The sequence below is a fragment of the Austrofundulus limnaeus genome, unplaced genomic scaffold, assembly GCF_001266775.1.
Source record: "Austrofundulus limnaeus strain Quisiro unplaced genomic scaffold, Austrofundulus_limnaeus-1.0 Scaffold99, whole genome shotgun sequence".
In the NCBI taxonomy this organism is placed as follows: domain Eukaryota; kingdom Metazoa; phylum Chordata; class Actinopteri; order Cyprinodontiformes; family Rivulidae; genus Austrofundulus; species Austrofundulus limnaeus.
In genome coordinates, this window is record NW_013952501.1 from 615,829 (window position 1) to 636,220 (window position 20,392).

General features: G+C 39.5%; 2 protein-coding genes across 5 annotated transcripts in view; one reads left to right on the forward strand and one right to left on the reverse strand.

Moving 5' to 3' along the window:
- Nucleotides 1–94: 94 nt before the first annotated feature.
- Nucleotides 95–3,636, reverse strand: n4bp2 (NEDD4 binding protein 2; the record flags this gene model as incomplete). Its single annotated transcript, XM_014013248.1, is given in 6 exon segments — nucleotides 95–235; nucleotides 346–422; nucleotides 609–697; nucleotides 1,121–1,245; nucleotides 1,718–2,726; nucleotides 3,369–3,636. Coding segments are annotated over 6 exon segments (1,706 nt in total), but the record flags the coding sequence as incomplete, so codon positions are not given.
- A 778-nt stretch (nucleotides 3,637–4,414) lies between these two features.
- pds5a (PDS5 cohesin associated factor A) overlaps nucleotides 4,415–20,392 on the forward strand; it is a 20,391-nt gene continuing 4,413 nt past the window's right edge. For 2 of the 4 annotated variants that reach the window (XM_014013241.1, XM_014013244.1), the window contains exons 1-21: nucleotides 4,415–4,522; nucleotides 5,398–5,553; nucleotides 12,146–12,349; nucleotides 12,644–12,730; nucleotides 12,867–12,964; nucleotides 13,069–13,195; nucleotides 14,699–14,779; nucleotides 15,209–15,349; nucleotides 15,634–15,749; nucleotides 16,045–16,139; nucleotides 16,253–16,398; nucleotides 16,680–16,831; nucleotides 17,084–17,197; nucleotides 17,441–17,522; nucleotides 17,616–17,664; nucleotides 17,746–17,885; nucleotides 18,356–18,471; nucleotides 18,949–19,054; nucleotides 19,203–19,363; nucleotides 19,760–19,883; nucleotides 19,991–20,149. In XM_014013241.1, coding sequence (XP_013868695.1) covers nucleotides 5,440–5,553; nucleotides 12,146–12,349; nucleotides 12,644–12,730; nucleotides 12,867–12,964; nucleotides 13,069–13,195; nucleotides 14,699–14,779; nucleotides 15,209–15,349; nucleotides 15,634–15,749; nucleotides 16,045–16,139; nucleotides 16,253–16,398; nucleotides 16,680–16,831; nucleotides 17,084–17,197; nucleotides 17,441–17,522; nucleotides 17,616–17,664; nucleotides 17,746–17,885; nucleotides 18,356–18,471; nucleotides 18,949–19,054; nucleotides 19,203–19,363; nucleotides 19,760–19,883; nucleotides 19,991–20,149 — 2,412 coding nt within the window. In that variant the 5' untranslated portion in view covers nucleotides 4,415–4,522; nucleotides 5,398–5,439. Of the gene's footprint in view, nucleotides 4,523–4,689; nucleotides 4,755–4,837; nucleotides 4,900–5,397; nucleotides 5,554–12,145; nucleotides 12,350–12,643; nucleotides 12,731–12,866; nucleotides 12,965–13,068; nucleotides 13,196–14,698; nucleotides 14,780–15,208; nucleotides 15,350–15,633; nucleotides 15,750–16,044; nucleotides 16,140–16,252; nucleotides 16,399–16,679; nucleotides 16,832–17,083; nucleotides 17,198–17,440; nucleotides 17,523–17,615; nucleotides 17,665–17,745; nucleotides 17,886–18,355; nucleotides 18,472–18,948; nucleotides 19,055–19,202; nucleotides 19,364–19,759; nucleotides 19,884–19,990; nucleotides 20,150–20,392 lie in introns of those variants that run through there. The other 2 variants (XM_014013242.1, XM_014013243.1) reach the window with 2 other exon arrangements.

Consider the following 20,392-nt stretch of genomic DNA (forward strand, 5'->3'; position numbering starts at 1 on the left):
GTTGTGTGGCCCTAATTCTCCGTTGTAATAATAAAGCAATCTCAAGTCAAATAATTGCATATTTAAGCCAAAACATTAAAAAAATTAAACTCACAGTGCACATCTGTTCTCCTGAAGAAAGCGCTGTTTACCCTCAGGCATGTGTGAGCCCATAATAGACTGGACGGTGACAAAGCGGTCGTATCCATTCAGCATGTAGCGGATTTTCTCCACTGGCACGGAATGTGTGGAGCGTCTGCACATTAATAAATGCACAAAACAAAACTTTATATGGTTGTGTTTGGTAGCAGTTTTATTCATGCGCAACTGGAAAATAATTAAAACCAGGCAAACTTCCTGTGTTACCTCTCCAGTTCTCTGGGCTTGTTCTTCCACCAGGTGTCTGGCTCTTTGAACAGCACCTTATATGCATGTCTCAGTGCCTGGGATAGATAAAAAACAATGATTTTCTGCCATTTATTACAAAGTTCCAGTACATCTAGTTCACACAATCCAGAAATATGAATCTAAATATTTCCTAAATCTTGTATAATCTCATATTTTAACTGAATAAATAGACATGTAGCTCCATTTAAACACTTAGGTTGTCAGAAAGAATATATACAGACCTGAGCTACATAGGGTCTCATCTCCCAGCTCTGCATGTTGGTATTATCAATAATGATCGGATTGACGGCCCTCTCAAAAGCCTCCCTGGCTGTGGAATGAAAACAAAAAAATGACAACAGCTGCAGAAAGAATAGGTTAGCTTTCTAATAAAAACTTAGATCAAAACACAACAGCAATTTGTTAGACGTTAATTTAAAAACACTTAAAGGGATCCACGATTAGTTGCAACATTAGACTTTATGTGATAAACATTTATTTTAACTGTAAAATAAAGACTGTAAAATACTTTAAGTTTAGTTTTTATAAGTTTAAATCTAAGTTTTTAAAAATACTTTTGAAAAAATTGACAAGACTGAACAGCCGACAGTATTTTCACAGTCTTTATTTTTATATGTTTATCAAATAAAGTTTAATGTTAAAACTAATCGTGGATCCCTTTAAAAAGGTCACAAGCCTTTTTAATCGACACTCCTAGACATTCCAGTCAGCTCTGTGTGAAAGTGTTATTAACCTCGTCTGTGATTCCACTCGTGGGCTTCTCCCAGCACAGAAGGGTCAAACCAGTACTGTCCACCGCGGATGAAATAGTCGTCTGTGCTTAGTATGACTCCACCTGGGTTATGGTCCAACAGAGCTCTGCAGAGACACACAAAAGAAGACCTTACACTCTCTTGGTGTTTTAATCAAATGTTAAAAGAAAAAATGCTCTATTAACAAATTTGTATAAATAAGCTGGTGCAGGTATTTGTTTTCAGCACATCTTCTACAAAGTCAGAACACTGAGTTGTAAGTAAAAACAGTACGTAGAGCTATCAAGGAAATAAGTCAGGGTAATCAAGACATAAAAGATTTGTTCTTAACCTCAGTTCTGAGCAACATGACTGGGACATGTGACCTTGTCATATTGAGCAACTGTGAATTAGTGATACGATAAAGACAAATCAGTAAAAATAATGCGCAAGTCTGAAAACAAATTAGCACTTTTTGTTATTAGTCTGGTCTCAGAGTCTCATCTGAAGTGCAAAGAGTGATAGACAGCCTAAAAACAAGCATCAACAAACACACCAATGTAATGCATGAAGAGACTACACTATCCGAGCTTTTTTACCTTGCCAAGGTTGACTTGCCAGATCCGGGAGGGCCACGAAGCAGCACCAACACCTTCCCTTGCAAATACAACCTGCTGAGACGAGCAGGAGCCGGTCCAGGAGCAGTCAGGGCCCAGGATTTTGGAATAGCGGCAGAAGGCTTAAGAGGTGCTTGACTGAAAGGGCCCTGACACAGCCAAGGAGAGGCATGCCTGGTATGACTGAGCCAAACGGACGGTGCCTGGGCTACAGGGGTGATGAAGGCCGGTCTCTGGTTTCCATGGATTTGAGGAGAAATCGTTGGAGCTACCAAGTTCCAGGGTGGTGGCATGTAGTTGAGTGGATTGCCACATAGCAGATTCACTTTAGATCTTGCTCCGCTGACTGCTGAATCGGTGTCTGTGAGCCCTTCTGAGAGAGCTTCCTGCTTTTTATACACCTGGAAAGCTGAGGGACGTCCTGAGGATGCTAGGTCCAAAGGAGGCTTGGGCTTGTCTGGAGACAGTTCTGTCACCAGGTGTGTGAAATCCACAACATCTGTCTGTGCCTCTGGGATCTGATCGTTGCTGATGTGGAGCTGGTTGAGTGGAGAGGAAACTAGAGACAAATGCTCCACCAAGCCACCGGACAGTGACGGCTGATCAGTGACATGTTCTCCAGTTCCAGCCTCCAGGCTGCTTCGAAGCAGCTCTGGAAGTGCCTGCTGATGGTCAGGTAGTGGAGGGAAGGAGGAGAGCGGTGCTTCGGCAGTGCACTGCTCTCCCTCGACGTCTTGCTGTGCAGCTAGTGTCTCTAACTCTTGATCAATAAGCAGGTCCAGCTCTTCAGTCAGCAGGCTGGTGGACAGAGGCGAGGAGGACGGCGGTGGCGAGTGTGCGTCGTCTGGTTGTGGTTCGGAAAAGTGATGTGGGCTGAGCAAGGCTGCAGCAGTGTGCTCAAAGCCAGAAACAAAAGGAGGGGGAGGAGGATTCGGGGTTAAAACTTCAGCTGCTACAGACAGTTCCAGCAAAGAGTCCATGGCATTTTCAACTACAACACACAGACAAACACAAATGGCAACACACAAGTTAAGGAGTAAATAACCACATTAACACATACTTACATCGAGCAAAAAGGCAATAAAATTCTTAAAAATGTGCTAAAATGAAACTTTTTTATAATAAACTGTGACCAAACAATCATAACAAAACGATTTTCATTATAGCTGCTCCATTTGTAACTTAATTACCATTCATTTTAGTCTTATATTTTGTTGTTTTTTTATTGTTTTTACGTTTGACTAAATTATTAAGCACTTTGGTCAACCTCAGGTGTTTATGTGCTATAGAAATAAAAGTTACATTGCCACTGTAAGAGCCATTTAGTGTGACATTTCTGCTCTATATTAAATCAAAAACTTTAATAAAACTTTTAGTAACTGGTGAAATATAAAAAATACAGTATTTATACAACATATTAAACTTTCATTAGATGTGAGGCAATAAGTGGAAAGATGCAGCTGAAGTTTATTCCAGTTCTATAAGAAGTATGCACCTGCAGGATGTATCCTAATGCTTTAGTCACAAACACTACTTAATAAGCAGCAAGCTACTCTGCTAACTAGTTAGCTAGGTCACAATTAAAACCCATAAGTCAAAGTCTCACAGCAGGTTGGACAGGTATTTGTGGTACCTTTATAGTCACATTCAGACAGCACGATGTGAATAACATCTGGGTCCAGGTGTGAAAACATCTCCTGCATACTTTTAACGATTTTCTCCTTATCAGCGCTGCTGGTCTTCAATGTGGTGCCGGGTTGGAAGTTGCTAGCCATGGCGATATTGTATGATCTGTGTGGCAGTGGTGGGTAACTCGTGTTGTCGCCGAGGCTTCCTAACTTTGGTGGCCCAGCGGGCTGCCTGGCCGGGCTCTGGCCGTTCTTCTTCCTCCGAGGCATACCGTACGTAATAAATAAGAGCGCTGCTGATTAGCCGCATTAGCCGCTAACACGGCTAAGTGACCGTACATACACACAGGGGTAGCTCGAAGCTGCAAACAAAAACATGCTACTGAAGGCTAGTGAAAACCAAAATGAAGAAATTCGAGATTAAGATACCCAATAGCACTCCAAGTGGTGGAAACTCGTCAGAGAGTACGGACTGGTTTCTGTGTATCTATGCAATCATAGAAATGAATACTGTACAAGCATAATGAACACCGGAAGTAATGACTTTTAAGTAATAGCTCGCGCTCAGAATTCATCGTTCGATTTTTTTTTGCAGCGTGATTGTGATCGATGTCATTTTCAGCACTGAGTAAATTTCAGGAAATCCTCCGAAAAATATTCGTAATATTTTTTTTAAAGTTATGGCGTATTTTCAATACCTTTAATTACAAAAATAACAGAAATTGGGTTTAGTGACGCACGCATTTAACAGCAAACATGAAAGCTTGTCAACCTGAATGTGACCAGTAGATGGCGCTATTTCCCCCAAACCACTTTGTTTAAAGCCATTTATTCCAGTGCAATATAAGTAGTTGTGGTAAATCAACACAAGTTGGTTTTAGACATTTATGATTGCATGATTTTTCAGTGATTTAGAAAAATGCACTTGTCCTCTTTTTCTACCCACATCTAACAAACTTAAGTAAAGTGAGTACGTTTCCTGCTATTTGTTTCCAACTCCCGCCATGGATTTGGAGTTGCAATACTGCTTTGGGACCAAGGGGGGCGCTCTGCGCCTAGCTTTCGCACAGATATCATTGACTGAACGGACAGAGAGCTTTGTGCCGAAAACTAAACCAATCTGAGTCAGACTAATGAATTAAAACGGCCCATCCGAGAGGTAAATACTAAGAAAGAATTGCTTGTCAAATATCCAGGCTTTTCGTGTTGTAGCGTTTTTATTTAAAGATAGATCAATTTAGCATTTGTTTGGGTGTTTCAAATCATCCGTGGGGCAAGTTCTTGGTTGAGAGAGAGAGGAGGGCTCAGGGCGACGGTAGCAGCCCTGCCTCGCCTGTAAAACTAGCGGCAGTACGGAGCGATGCTCGGAAGTTGAGAAACGACCGAAACAAGTGAATTAGCTTCTGTTTAAAACTTTATTAAAGTGTCTGCATCAGTGGAAAACACCAGGAGCTGACCACGAGCGTGGCTGTTTTGGGCAAAGATGATAGGATACTTGACTTCCTCTGTGATTGTCTGTGAACGCAGATGTGATGGGTACCTGGATAGTTTGCGGCCTAAGCTAACACTGTAGGCTAACCAGTTAGCACGGCTAGCATTCCCGCAAAATGTTAGCCAGTGTTGTTTGATCAGCTAACTAGCTAACGTGATAACCTGTTTGACAGTATAGCTGCACCGGCAGTGTTGTTCATAAAGTACTTTTTCAACAACACGGTTCTGTAAATATGTTATCTATGTAGCTCTCTCATCCGATTCTGTCTCCATACCCTGTCTTATAAAATTTTATGTTAAATTAAAGCTGATGTTTAGCTGAGGTAATTTAGCTCGTAAGCTAATAACATTCATGATGCTGCTCCAGTGGTGGGTTTTTGTTATGAGTGTACTACATTGCAATGCCGATCAGTGTTTATGTGTGGTTTTAATAATAATAATAGATAACATTTATGATTGGCGCTTAAAATGATATGTAAATCGAGGTTTTTTTGGTGAGTGCGGTAGCATGGTTTTGCTGAACTTTTGTTTTCTGACCCATAGAGGCCAGTAGAAGACCGTGTGGACCAGACAACATCAACAAGCATGGAGTTCCCGCAGCAGCAGAAACCAGCGGGGGACGGAAAGATTGTATACCCTCCTGGTGTGAAGGAAATCACGGACAAGATCAGCAACGATGAGGTGGTCAAACGACTGAAGGTATGCTGATGGAGTCCTATTTATGTAAACTTTAACCCCATTTGTACAAATCTAGCTTCTGACACGTCAAACCTTAATCTTAACTTTACAAACCAGGGGGGTCCAATCCTGGTCCTCAAGGGCCACTATCCATCACCCTTTCTCTGCTCCAACACACTTAATTTAAATGAGTGGGTGATAAACAGGTTGATTAGGCAAACAAGTAAAACATTCACAATAGCAGCTCTCGAAGAGCTGGATTGGGCACCACTGTTCTATATTGTGTCTTTAATCACCCTGTTTTGGAGGCTGTTTTTAGCTCTTTTATTGTTTTGTCATTAAACTATTCATAGGCAGTGTTCAAACTGGTTGTGGCTTAGTGTTATCATTATTAAGTGTGGTTGTGCAGGGGTCAAGCTGCTGCTGCAGATTTTCACGTTTGGTTATATAGTGTAGAGGCATCTGTTTATGCTCCAACGTTGCTCACGTATGATATGAATTTATTTCTAGAAAATGTTTTTTTTTTTGTTGAATTTGTTTATAGTTGTGCTGTTGTTTACATGACACAAAATGATGGGCAGTGGCCATGTGTTAGGAAAACTATTGGATAGACTTGTTTGTCCTAACTGTTTCAAGAGATCTGGGGTCGGATTTATAAAACTGGCGTACGCACAATATGAGCCCAGAAACTTGCGTACGCCACTTTTTACGCCAAGGTTGTGATTTATAAAATCCAAACTTGACGTGAAAATGTGCTGTGCCTCACGCCAGCTCTGACCCATGCATTTTGGAGACGGGAAGCTGCGACAGAGATGGTGAAGTGGTGAATTAGAGCCACACTGTGTAATGATCACTGTCAGATATTTAATTTACCTTCATAATCAGACTTAGATTTTTATTCAACTTTATCATCAGCTTTCTTAACAGTTTTATTTATGTTTCTGCTGCTGAGCCATGAGGACCTTTTGAAAAAAAAACTTAAATCTTAAATAAAAGTTCCCGTGCGCAACTCCCTTCATCTGCTTCCTCCTCAGACGACCCTGACCCACAGACCCCTCCCTGATCCACAGACCCCTCCCTGACCTACAGACCCCTCGCCGACAAGAACAGCAGGACAGCAAAAGTCACGCTTTGGATACACGTGCAGGGCGCATCCACCTCGCCAGTGTGAATGTTATAAAACTTCACGTTTAAAGTCCGTATTTGTCGCGCGCGTGCATGTGTGTGTGCGCGCGGGGCAGGGGTGTCTGCTGCAGATAACAGAGCAGGCAGGAGGGGGAGAGGACAAGGAGAAGAGCGGTGGACTTATTTCTAATTTTATCTGACTTATTTAATTTAATTTTTATTGTTTTTATCATCCTGCAGGCTCTGTGAGAAAATTAATTTGAAGCTGAGTTTTTTTTTTTTGAATAAAAATTGTTAGATTACTCTAAAGCAAAATAAGGGAAAATCTGTGTCAATTACAGACAATCTGCTCATGTGAGCAACTGTCAGTCAGCACCTGTCAACCTCCAGACTCATGACGGATTGTGTCTGAACCAATCACTTTTGTTGGCATTGATCAGCTGACTGATTTAAATACATCTTAACATTCATGAGGTACTTTACATTGACTGTTTATGGTTGAYTGTGGGCGTGTAGAGGGTAGAACCTGAGGCGGGACCTCGTGCGCAAACTCTGACGTGCGGCTGTGATTTATAAAGGAAAGATGCGCAGAAACATGCGTACGCACGGTTTTATAATCCGAATTTTTTTTGGCGTACGCCATTTCCGCCTTTTGGCCGTACGTTCACTTTTAGTATGGTTTCCACGCAATCCTTTATAAATGAAACCCCTGGAGTTGTATTTTGACACCTTCACAGTAGCTCTGTGCCCGTTCATTTATTTTCATTACCTGCTTTTCCTTTCCGGGTTGGTGCCTACCTCCAGTGGTAATTGTGCAAGAATCGGCGTTCACTCTGGACAGGTCCCATTTATATCACAAGGACACAGGCAAACAACCATTCACACTCTCATCCACAACACCAAGGGATGGTTTAGGGTTACTAAATATCAAAACATAAATGTTTTTGATTTGTGGGAGGGAACTGGAGTACCTGGAGAAAATCCATGCATGCTTTAGTAGAACATGCAAACTGCACACAAAAAACCCAGGAGGCAAATCAGCAACATTCTTTCTGTGAAGACACATTACTAACTACTGCACTGCTGTGCCCAAGATAAAAATAATTAATGGAAAATCTAGTTCAAAAGTGTACTCCAGCTGATAAAATCATAAATGTGGGGCATCTGCCAAGAAGGGAACCAAGGGACCAAAGGTGGGGAGCTTGTGGTAATGCCTGTTGTATTTCTTTTCTCTGCGGATTTGAAGTTGTGCTAAACGGATGATTTTGACTTAATAAATGCGTACAGCTCATAAGTTTCCTCAGCTTGAATGTTTATGTGCATAATGATACCAAACAAATACCTGAACATAGGATACAGCTTGTGTTTATCCATGTTTGACCATGAGTCCAATGTTGTACATTTTGTTATCTCTGGTTAAATAAATCATGGCATTTTTGACAGTTTGTAAAAAAATAAAAAAGAAGAACCGTAATTATTATTTTTGCAAAGTTGTGTCCATTTGGCATACATTAGGTTATGTCCTTGTTTGCCTTTTCACACTCACATGCCCAATTTTGTTTTATCACATACTCGGGTGCCCGTGGGGAGTTTTGCTCTCCTCTTGTCTTTTTTTATTGTTCATCAGCCTTGTTTGTTCATCAGCTTTACACTGTAAATTAAGGTTTACTGTAGTTTAGCATCTGGCATCTGAAACATAAACACAAGCATGTAATCTGTCATTGTTGTTATTACATCTGTCATGCTTAGCGGTTGTAGGTGGGACTGACATTGTTGTCAAAAGGCTTCATTTTGGCTGACCACTCAAAATTGCAAGGATTGTGTTTCAAGATTTTTTTTTCACTCTTGAATCTGAATTTAAAAAATTAGTTTCGAGGCTCAGATAATATTGTCTTTGTGTAGCTATAATGGCTAATTGTTTGGAGCTCTTTTCCCGAGGCCTTGATGTCGTACAGGTTTACATTGACGTGAGATAAACAACTGATCCTGTTGTTAAGGGGGATTGGAAAGCTTAAAGGGATCCATGATTAGTTGTAACATTAGACTTTATTTGATATAGTTTAACTGTAAAATAAAGACTGTAACAATTCTGTAGGCTGTTTAGTTTTTGTAATTTTTAAACTAAAAGTTTCAAAATATATTACACGGACAGGGCCATTTTATTTACACACAAAGCATTCTGGGTAAATGATGATGTGGATAGGGCCTTGGTGCGAGGCTGCTAGCGAGCTATATCCACCCTGAAGGTTAATCTTGGACAATATCTGATGATRGACTCTTTTAAATGAAACCAGAGACATAGAGGAGAGTGTAGAAATGACTTAGCCTGTAAATGAAAATATTGATGGAGGACCTCAGTTTAGCCTGTTAGCTTTAGCGTTAGCCCCGACGCTATCACGCTATATGTACTGTATTAGCTCAGCGCTACACATTCTCCTCTCGTCACTGAGGTCCTCCATCCACATGACAGAGAGGGGAACGCAAAAATGACTCAGCCTGCAACTGAAAATATGGATGGAGGACCTCAGTTTAGCTTGTTAGTTTGTCGCGCTAGCACCGAGCTAATACGTATAAGGCAATACAGCATTGGCGCTAGCGTGAAGTCTAACAGGCTAAGCTGAGGTTCTTCATCCATGAAGCAGCTCTGTTGTCCTCCATCTATATTTTCAGTTACAGTCTGAGTCATTTTTACCTTCTCCTCTCTGTCGACGCTCTCTGGTTTCATTTAAAAGAGTCGATCATCAGATTTTGTCCAGGATTAACCTTCAGGGTGGATATAGCTCGCTCACACCAAGGACCTATCCAAGTCATCATTTACCCAGAATGCTTTGCGTGTAAATAAAATGGCTCCGTCCGTGTTAAAATCTATTTTTAAAAATTTACCAAACAAAACAGCCTACAGTATTTTAACACTCTTTAATTTACAGTTAAAATAAATGTTTATCAAATAAAGTCTAATGTTACAACTAATAGGGGATCCCTTTTAAAAAAGAGCTGAGTTGCATTTTTCAATGGAAAAACAGCCTCACTGGAGGGATCTTTTTTTTCCTTTTATGATATTTTAATCTTCTAGTTGTAGGGTTCAAACAGACAGACACTTGTTGTTTGACAGGAAAAAAGGGAAATTGGGAATTGAGTTACACATTGACTCATCCTTAAGTTAAAATCTTCTCTTTAACATTATTCAGATAATAATGGAGCTGACTGAAGTAATGGCCTTACTATTGTAACCTTATAGTTGTTGTGCACTGTCAGACTGCAAGAACTATTATAAAACATGTTTTTGTTGTAGCGGTGAAGCTGTATTTTAAACTGAAATTCTGCGTTTGTTCTTTCACTGCAGTAAATTGGGCTCCTCTTCAGGTCAAAAACCCCACAGTAGTCTCTGTACTGAGCTTCGCTTTGCTAAAAACAGTAAGGTTTGCTCTCTCTGCGTGAGTGTGTGTACAGAAGTGTGTGTTGGAGAGTACTGCTCTGCAATCTGTTGGATCTGTTGGCCCATCCCCCATCCCTCCTGGCTGCCCGACTGTTTAGAGCCCCTACTTCAACTCTGTGCTTTCATTCACAGAGGAAGTGGCAGGAAGTGATTCTGTCACTTGCTTATGCAGATGAAGGTGTTTGATCTCTTTTTTTTTCCACAACTACAGTCTCCTGAGACTAGTTTTTAATTTGAACATTTTGAAGTTTAAGTGATACTTTTTATATGAGAGAGAGGGTAATTTAAAAGAGTCATTCAGTAACATTTGCTAGACTTTGTTTGGCTTTTTTCATACTAGATTTGATGCACTCAGTGCAGCATAGATAGACAACTAAATGTATAAACAGAGCAAATTATTAGGTGAGATAATTGCTTCTGCACAACGGTGGGTCTGGTTTGTACCCATCACTTGGATTGTTTCTGGCAAGAGTTGGGCAGTATTTTTTAATACCTTTTTCAATCCTTTTGAAATGTTTTCTTGGGTATGTTATTTTACCATCTGCCTAGAATTTGTCATGTTATAATACTGCTATAGTGAGTTTCTCCAATAGAATAGTAGAAAAAATTAAAGGGGATATAATGTCTTTTCTAGGCCCATAGTTCAATTTTATACCAGAAAAAAGTGACTATGTAAAGTTATGAAAATACTGTATATATCAAAATAAATTTGACTTTGCATCATAGTCTATCTAAATACCTTGAAAATGGCCTCTGTTTCTTTTAGAACCTCCTACCGTTTCCAACACTCCCACTTCACAATAATGCTTCGGTTGAGGGGTGCTCTTTGGGATGGGAGGAGGAGCTTTGTACCAGCAACTGTTTAGGCAGCCCCACATGATTACCACAAGAGATTCAAGGATTTCTCAAACATGCAGAATGAGTCAAAGCAACACTCATGACATGATATAAAGGTCACAATATTTGATTTTGCATAATTCTCCCCACTCCCCCAAATTCAGTTGGAAGCTGTTATAGCCATGAGGCAAAAATAGGTGCATGCTCACCAAAAAGTATGTTGTTTGGTCCAGTCTGAGTGTAATATCATGGCATAAAAGAGATTATCTTAAATTTGATTTTTTTTTTTTCTGTTAAATGAAACTGTAAAAACTGAGCAAACACATCAGTAGTGGCTCAAAATGTTAACGTCAACACAGTGTTCACTGCAAACGTACTTTTTAGTTCTTGTTTTTTTGATCCAGTCCATTTGGCTTTCATTCTTACTTTTTAGAAATTTTCATGGTTTATATTTTTAACGAGTCCTATGAATGATTGCACAGCAGCTCTGTTTTTATTTCTTATTTTTGTGGTCATCACGTTACAAAAATATCACGCCACATTTCAAGTTCTTTTGTTTGTGTTCTTGTTGGTTAACCAGTCAGCTCAGCTTGTTCTCATTCTTCTATGTTGTGACTAATCATCCTAATCGCACATTTGTTTTTGTAAGAGATCACCTGATGTCGCCTCTTTCCAGGTTTTAGCTTGCACAGATTCTTTCTGCTCTTTAGCCTCTTCAGATGACTTCTGCTCTATTGTGAAAGTTGTGCTGGTGCTAATAATACTGTGATCTTATTTTGATGTACCTGGCTTTCATGAGTAACGTGTTTTGTCATACAGACACTTTAACAAGACTTTTAAATGAACAGGTTACACAGCAAAGATTTTCATGAAGTTATTCAGTAATGCCAGTTTCCACCTTTTTAAATATGTAAGATCTCCCCAACTTTAACTTCCAGTTTGTTTGTTCTGGTTAAATTACAGTCAAAAACGAATGAATGTGTCTCACTCAACTATGCATGTGTTAAAGTATTCAAACAGGACATTTCAGTATCGTTTTAATTTTAACAAAAGGTTTCTGACCACATTATCAGAGTTTCCTGATGAATTACTTACAATTTTAGATGTAAGTTTCTTTGTATCGGTGCCATATTTGCTCAGTAATGTCTTGTTTTCTACCAACATATTCTTTAAATCTAAAGTACAGCGATCCTGATCACCTCTGTATTTTTACAGATGGTGGTGAAGACCTACATGGACATGGATCAGGACTCCGAAGAAGAGAAGCAGCAGTATCTTGGGCTGGCACTTCATCTCGCCTCAGAGTTTTTTTTAAGGAACCCCAATAAAGACGTGCGACTGCTGGTGGCCTGCTGTCTGGCTGACATCTTTAGGATTTATGCTCCTGAGGCCCCGTACACCTCCCACGATAAACTAAAGGTTAGGAATTTTAGAAATAGACCATCATCCTGTAAAAACAACTCAAAAGCAATCCAAGTTGTGTTTATTTCATTTTGTTATGTATAAAATTGGAACAACTGCAGCTTCCATGACACAAGTTTCAAATTTTTCTTGTAATTTATTGTTCCGTAATAGTTTGTGTTTGCCAGACAATAAAGAGAAGTTAACGTTTACTTTGTAGGGTTAATAAAAGGATTAGTCTGTCAACTTTTGAGCTAGTAGAAAACACAGCAATCAATGCACAGTGATCAAAATGGGTTTTTTTTCTTTTAGGAAATCTTCCTGTTCATCACCAGACAGTTAAAAGGATTAGAAGACACAAAGAGCCCCCAGTTCAATCGATACTTCTACCTGCTGGAGGTAAAAGTCTTAGTAATAAACGTTTGATTGAATTGCTTCAAATCAAAGAGTTCACATGTTAATACATTTTGAGTTAATCTGAATCATTTGAAGTTTAATTCAACGCTGAGTTGGTAAATCTTTGTGTTGCCCTCAGAACCTTGCATGGGTGAAATCATACAATATCTGCTTTGAGCTGGAGGACTGCAACGAGATCTTTATCCAGCTCTTCAAAACGCTCTTCTCTGTTATCAGGTAACATTTGCTTTGGTTGCATTTATCAAACTTTTTTCATTTTTCATGTCCACATTTCACAAGCTTAAAACACTCATGGAGTCTCTGGGTGTCTTTCTCATCAGCAACAACCATAACCAGAAGGTGCAGTTGCACATGATCGACCTGATGAGTTCCATCATCATGGAGGGAGACGGAGTCACACAAGAGCTGCTGGACACCATCCTCATTAACCTCATACCTGCGCTCAAGGTACGCCTCCACAAACTTTACACCACTTAAAACTAAATACTATAGTATTGAGATTTAAGGATAATTTCGACTTTCAGTGTGTAATTGTATGGCTTTATTCCTAGCATTTAATATTCAAGTCTTTTCTGTGTTTGTTTCATGGTTCTCGATTCTCACCGGAGTGACTGAACACAATGACCTTACAGCTGGTCGTAAAATAAATGTAGTCAGCCCCTCCGCCGCTTAGGAAGCTTACGAAATATACGGGGGTTGCGGGGTGCAGTTAGAGTTTTTTAAACTATGTAAGGACCGTCCGCCTAGTAGTACTAAGGTAATTTTACTGTTGTACATCGTATTTACAACCTCCCACACTATTATCCTAACATTATAACAATATTAATAAAAAAAAATTTGTTGGAACAGTAAAGTTGTTTTTTTTGTGGGTTTACTCGACACAAGTTTGTTGAAATCAAACTGCGTAACTGACCACCTTCCTGCATCTTTGCCATTTTTAAAAAAATATTATTTTAATGACATGTGAAATGTACCGTTTGATCTTGTGATCTTGTTGTCGTAGTGTTGACAATTTATAGCAAAACATTGCATCCCTTTTTGATATTCCTTGCGCGACTGTATCTCATTATTACGACCATCCATAGATGTTCCTGAGCTCCGACTCGATGCTTAGCACTGGCACCTGTGTGGCGCGAGTCACGCGATGTCCAGTCCAGTAATACAGATCAGTGGTTATAACTGGGGATGTCCAATATCGGCCTACAGATATTATCGGTCCGATATTTGCATAAAAATGTAATATCTCTGCATATCGGTATCGGTTTTTCATCCGATAACAAAGGCCCGATAAATGAAAACCTGAATTTGACCAAAATTTGTTAACAAAAGCTTGTGGTCCAGAGACATTCACTGGTGCGTGATTGATGACATCATCAAACTGAATTATCTTAGGGAGAGCTTGATTCAAACTATTGTTTGAGACAAAATATTAAAAATAAATATGGCACTTTTTCCATAACTTCAGTGAAATGGTTTTATTTTGTACAGACAATGTTTACCTATGGAATGTATCTAGTGGGGTATCACAGTAAAAGCAAGCAAAATGTCCCTGACAGGAGATATTTAATGTCAGCTTAATATCGGTTTGTAATATCGGTTAATATCGGAATCGGAAATTAAGTGTTTAACAATATCAGCATATCGAATATTGGCAAAAAGTCAATATCGAGCATCTCTAGTTATATCTCTGCAGTTAAAAACCATATATTTTTTTAGACAGACGTGAGGTTAAAGTTATGTAATTGTGTATTTTATATATAATTTAAAACTAAGGAACAGAAACAGGTGATTGAAACAAAAATATTCCCTAACAGTTATGTCTGTGTCAGATATTTTCTTCTTAAGAAGTTTTTATGAACTTTAATCAGCTTGTTTGAAATATTTTTTGTCTTTGCTTTCTGATGAGAAACATTTGTGGACTTCTTTTTTCCACGACTCCCTTTTGAACAGAATCTGAACAAGCAAGCTTACGATCTCGCCAAGATCCTCCTGAAGCGGACGGTCCAGACCATTGAGACCTGCATCGCAAATGTGAGAAGCTTCTTGTTTTACTTCTTTCTCCATCTCATTCGGGATATTATGACGTTTTTTTTTTTAGCTTTCATGTTTTTTGAATTGTTCAACCTTTTTTCCCCACATAGAAATTCAGTTGCATCATTTTAATTTATTTAAAAATCTATTTGCTTTTTGATATCTACTTTAGCATATTTAGCTTTTAGTAAGGATTCTCCTACTTTTAGGTATTGTTTTGCTAATGTTAGTTTTTAACTGCTGTGCTGCTGGCTTTATTTCTTAGCTTTTGTTCTTCTGATTTTAGCTTTTGTTTGGCTTGTTGTGGCTTCTGTTCACTATTATGATATCAGCTTTTCTTCTGTTTGTTGTAACTAACAATTTAGTTTCAGCTTTCAACAAATTTTAACAAATTTATTCAACAATTTTCAAGTTTTTTTTTTCTCTCAGTTTTTTAATCAGGTTTTAGTGATGGGAAAGTCGTCTGTCAGTGACCTCTCAGAGCACGTCTTTGACCTCATCCAGGAGCTGTTTGCCATCGACCCCATGCTGCTCACCTCAGTCATGCCTCAGCTGGAGTTTAAACTTAAGGTCAAAACTACACACTAACATGCACACACACACTCCCCTAGCACTCAACATGTAATGTTTGCGTTTGTTTGATTTTTATTTTAGGGTATAGAATATATTTATTGTACTGATTTGAAGCTATTTAGAGTGTTTTAAATAATGTTTTGTCTTTTTTTTTGTTTGTTTTATGATAAATTACCTCTACTGTTGTTCCTTCAAGACGTGCAATTTGTCGTGCTTTTGTATTGAAAATTTAAAAAAAAAAGGAATTGCTTACATTAAATTCTTTGCATCCTTGTTTGTAGAGCAACGACGGTGAGGAGCGTCTGGCTGTTGTACGGTTGTTAGCAAAATTATTTGGGGCCAAAGACTCGGAGCTGGCCTCACAGAACAGACCACTGTGGCAGTGTTTCTTAGGACGGTGAGGAGCTTTACTGAACAATCGATCGGATGAATCATGGCGAGTTTGTTCTTGTATTTATAGACTAATTGAATATACTGGCTCCTTTACTGAAATCAGGATATTAAGCTGGTATACGTTACAGTTTATTTAGAAGAAGGGCAAAATCTTGTAATATATCTTTAGGATAACAGAAGAAATGAACAGATGAGGATTTATTTGTCCTTTTTTGTGTTTACTGTCATATCAGCATCTAATTTGTCTGATTTACTATTTCAGTTGAAGTCATTATACGTATCTGATGTTTTCCCTCCAGTTTTAACGACATTCACGTACCAGTCAGGCTAGAATGTGTAAAGTTTGCAAGCCACTGCCTCATGAACCACCCTGACCTGGCACGGGACCTGACAGGTGTGCTTCACTTTGTCTTTGTGGTTTTATATCCCACACAGTCATGTGAGTTACGGTCTCCTCTGTCTTTCAGCTCATTTATTTAACAGAAATGCGTTCTGTTCTTTGTTCAGAGTATTTGAAAGTGCGTTCCCACGACCCGGAGGAAGCCATTCGTCATGATGTGATCGTCACCATCATCAACGCTGGAAAGAAGGACCTGAACTTGGTCAACGACCAGTTGCTGGGTTTTGTGCGGGAACGGACACTTGACAAGAGGGTAGGACAAATGTGTTGAACATAAAACGTAAAATAAAGCATCATATGTTTATTGTAATTTCATAGATCTTAAATTCATATAGAAATATAATTTTTTGAGCATCTAATCACATCACAGATGCGTCATGCAGACGCTTATGATGTTTTAATATGCTTCCCAGATTACAATCACAAGATTGCTTTCTACCTGAAACGAGATAAAGAAATTGGTTTTCCTGGTCTTAATTTAATTCTCTCCTCTTCGATCCGTTTTCCTCCGCGCTTCTCGAACACCTCCTGCAGTGGCGTGTTCGTAAAGAGGCCATGATGGGCCTGGCTCAGCTTTACAAGAAGTACTGTTTGCACCACGAGGCAGGAAAGGAGTCGGCCCTGAAGATCAGCTGGATCAAAGACAAACTGCTGCACATCTACTATCAGAACAGCATCGACGACAAGTGAGAACGCCAGATTATTTTCACTACGGTTAAATTTAATGAGTTGCTGTGCTTAGCAGAACAAAGAAAACTAATTTTGTTGTTGCTTTTTTGGACACTAATGTAAAAGGAAAACAGAAGACGAGCTAAAATCCTTGAGAAAAAAAATCACTGCAGCAAAAAGATGATGCACAAAATGTTTATAAAACAGCAGAACACTGATTATCACATTTAAAGAATGTTTTTAATCTAATAACAGTTTTTGTTGCACAGGTTATTAGTAGAGAAGATTTTTGCCCAGTACATGGTCCCTCACAGTCTTGAAACGGAGGAGAAGATGAAATGCCTCTACTACCTGTATGCCTGCCTCGACGCAAATGCTGTCAAGTTAGTAAACCTACATTTTCACTCCGCAGCTTTCCCACAGTTTTTATTTTTTTTTATATTTTATACATAAATATGGACTTGTGTATTGATTCAAAAAGTGTTAAAGATAGGTAAATTCTTAAGCCTATATCCACTCACAACATAAAAACAATGCGTTAATGGGGCAACAAGTCCATACCACCAGGGCAGCATATTGATTTCTTTCCCTTGTTTTCTGCGAATGTAATGGATCGTTGCTTTCAGGGCGCTGAATGAGATGTGGAAGTGTCAGAACATGCTCCGAGGTCTCGTCAAAGAGCTGCTCGATCTTCACAAGCTGCCAGTGGTGAGTAAAGACGCTGATTGTTTAGTTTTTTTTTTACTTGTGTAGAGATGAGAATCTAAACATATCACAACATGTCTATCTCCCTTTTTCTAGTCTGAGGCCAACAGCACTGCAATGTTTGGGAAGCTTATGAATATTGCCAGTAAGTTAGAAGTAAACAGTCATGAAATGTTGTAAAGTTTCCTCTACATCACAGTGTAACCAACCTCCTTATCTGATGCAGAGAACCTGCCGGATGCTGGGAAGGCCCAGGACTTCATGAAGAAATTCAACCAGGTTCTCAGTGAGGACGAGAAGCTCCGAGTCCAGCTGGAGACGCTCATCAGTCCAACCTGCTCCTGCAAACAGGCTGAGATCTGCGTGGTGAGACCACGCTCTTTGTTTTACTCTCCTACTTATCTTTAACACAATGCAGATGTAACGTTGCTCACAGGTGTCCTACAAGTCGAAGTTCAGGGCACGAAGTTTGGTTTGGAGTCTTATGTTTAACCCAGGATCGAGCTTTATTTATTTGAACTTATTAGGAACTTTAAAAAAAAGGTAAAGGAAAATAAATCAGGTTGCATCATGCTTTTATCCAGCATCAATATTTACTAAATAAACAATAAAACAATGTTAAGTATACTGATTAAGTTAAACCTTTGCCAGAAGTTAACATTTCTATTTTTTTATTTGTTTGTATGTTTCTGGTTTAGTTGGAGGATTTGGGGGGAAAAATCTTTAGTAAGCAACAACATGTTTTTTGGACCGTGTACATAGAAAACCTCATGGAATTGCTGATAGAAAAGCAGATTGAGGCCTAAACATTTGTGTTTGTTGTGTACTTCGTGCAGAGGGAGATCACTCGGAAGTTGACATTCCCAAAGCAGCCCACCAACCCGTTCCTGGAGATGGTCAAGTTCCTGCTGGAGCGGATCGCTCCGGTTCACATCGACTCTGAGGCCATCAGGTCAGAAAAAAAAACAACAGACATTTTATGAAGAGCGAGATTTTGTTCTATGTTGGATGTTAATTCTGTTCCTTCAGATCTGACTGTAATTGAATCCAGAGGCAAAAACAGGAAGAGTCATATTTCTGAGAATCTGTGTGTCTTCAGTTTTCTTCACCACAAAGTGTTTAATGAGCTGTCTGTCCATTTTATTGTGTAACACTTCACCATGAACAGGCTTTCCTCATTCATTGAGACACCTGGTGGTGGTGTTGTGTAACTGCAGGCCTCAGGCTGGGCTCTTTTTAACCCTTTCTTCTTCATGGAAAAACACCCTGAAAGAGCAGGCCCACTCTGAATGACTCACACTTTGTTCAAGTTACTCTTTGTGAATATCTGGCCTAATGAATGATTTGTCTTAGAGTTTCAACCTGACTGAAAACACATAGTATCTTAACATCCTGTAATTTGACTGACGATGTTTGTGTTCTGCTTTAGTGCTTTGGTAAAACTGCTAAATAAGTCCATTGAGGGAACAGCTGATGATGATGAGGAAGGTGTCACCCCTGACACGGCAATTCGCTCTGGGCTGGAGCTGCTCAAGGTAAAACAAACACAAAAAACATATATCAGGTAATTGCAACCGATAAACAGTGATGTATGTGTGCATGTTTTAGTATCTTTTAACACAAATAAAAGTTAAAATGACCAGACTAATGTTGGAAAATGAACAAGTGTGTCTCCGTGTTTAGGTCCTGTCATTCACACATCCCACAGCATTTCACTCAGCCGAGACCTACGAGTCCCTGCTCCAGTGTCTGAAGATGGAGGATGACAAGGTGGCAGAGGCTGCCATCCAGATTTTCAGAAACACCGGTCAGAAGATTGAGACGGAGTTACCACAGATACGATCGTAAGTGATGGAAGCCGAACAGAGACTGTGATCGTTTTTAGTATTTATGTTTTTAAACAAGATTTTATGCTTATGTTTAACATTTTATAGAGGTCGGAGTTTATGTTTAAACATAATTATTCTTTAAAATGTCAAGATGGCCCTCTGAGAATAGCTTAAAATTGTAGATGAAAGCAACCCAGTGGCTGGTGTTTTAAAGACTCGAAGCATCTCTGCGGCTAATTTGCTCTCCTGTGTGTGTACCCGATATAATTTCTGCAGCCTTCTCCTAATTGTTTTTCTTTTTCACGTTCTTATACACAATGACAAGTTTCTCTTCCACATCTTGTGCACAGATTTGCAGCATGAAAAGTCTATAATGTGGCTGTTTTAATTATGTTTTTCATTTGTGTTCAGGACTCTGATTCCCATCCTGCATCAGAAAGCCAAGCGGGGAACACCTCACCAGGCCAAGCAGGCTGTCCACTGTATTCATGCCATTTTCAACAACAAGGAAGTGCAGCTGGCACAGATTTTTGAGGTGAGGAACTGTTTCTTTGACTGTCTGCAGCGATCCCTTGCGTATTGAAGAGTGAGTGCTGTGCCTGAACATTTATTTATCGGGGGATGCTCGTTTTGTTTCCGCAGCCGCTGTCACGCAGTCTGAACGCAGACGTCCCGGAGCAGCTCATCACGCCGCTCGTCTCCCTGGGCCACATAGCCATGCTGGCTCCGGATCAGTTCGCCTCGCCCATGAAATCCATCGTGGCTAACTTCATCGTGAAAGACTTGCTCATGAATGACAGGGTGTGTGAAGCAAACGTCTAAACATTTAACACAAGATTTAAACAGGCACTCATGGTCTCACTTAAAGTACAACGGCCTCTTGTGTTGGGGAAAGGAAGTGTGGGTTCTTGTGACTGATTGTTGTGACATTTAAGCTTTACAGGGAATATATCTATCTATCTATCTATCTATCTATCTATCTATCTATCTATCTATCTATCTATCTATCTATCTATCTATCTATCTATCTATCTATCTATCTAT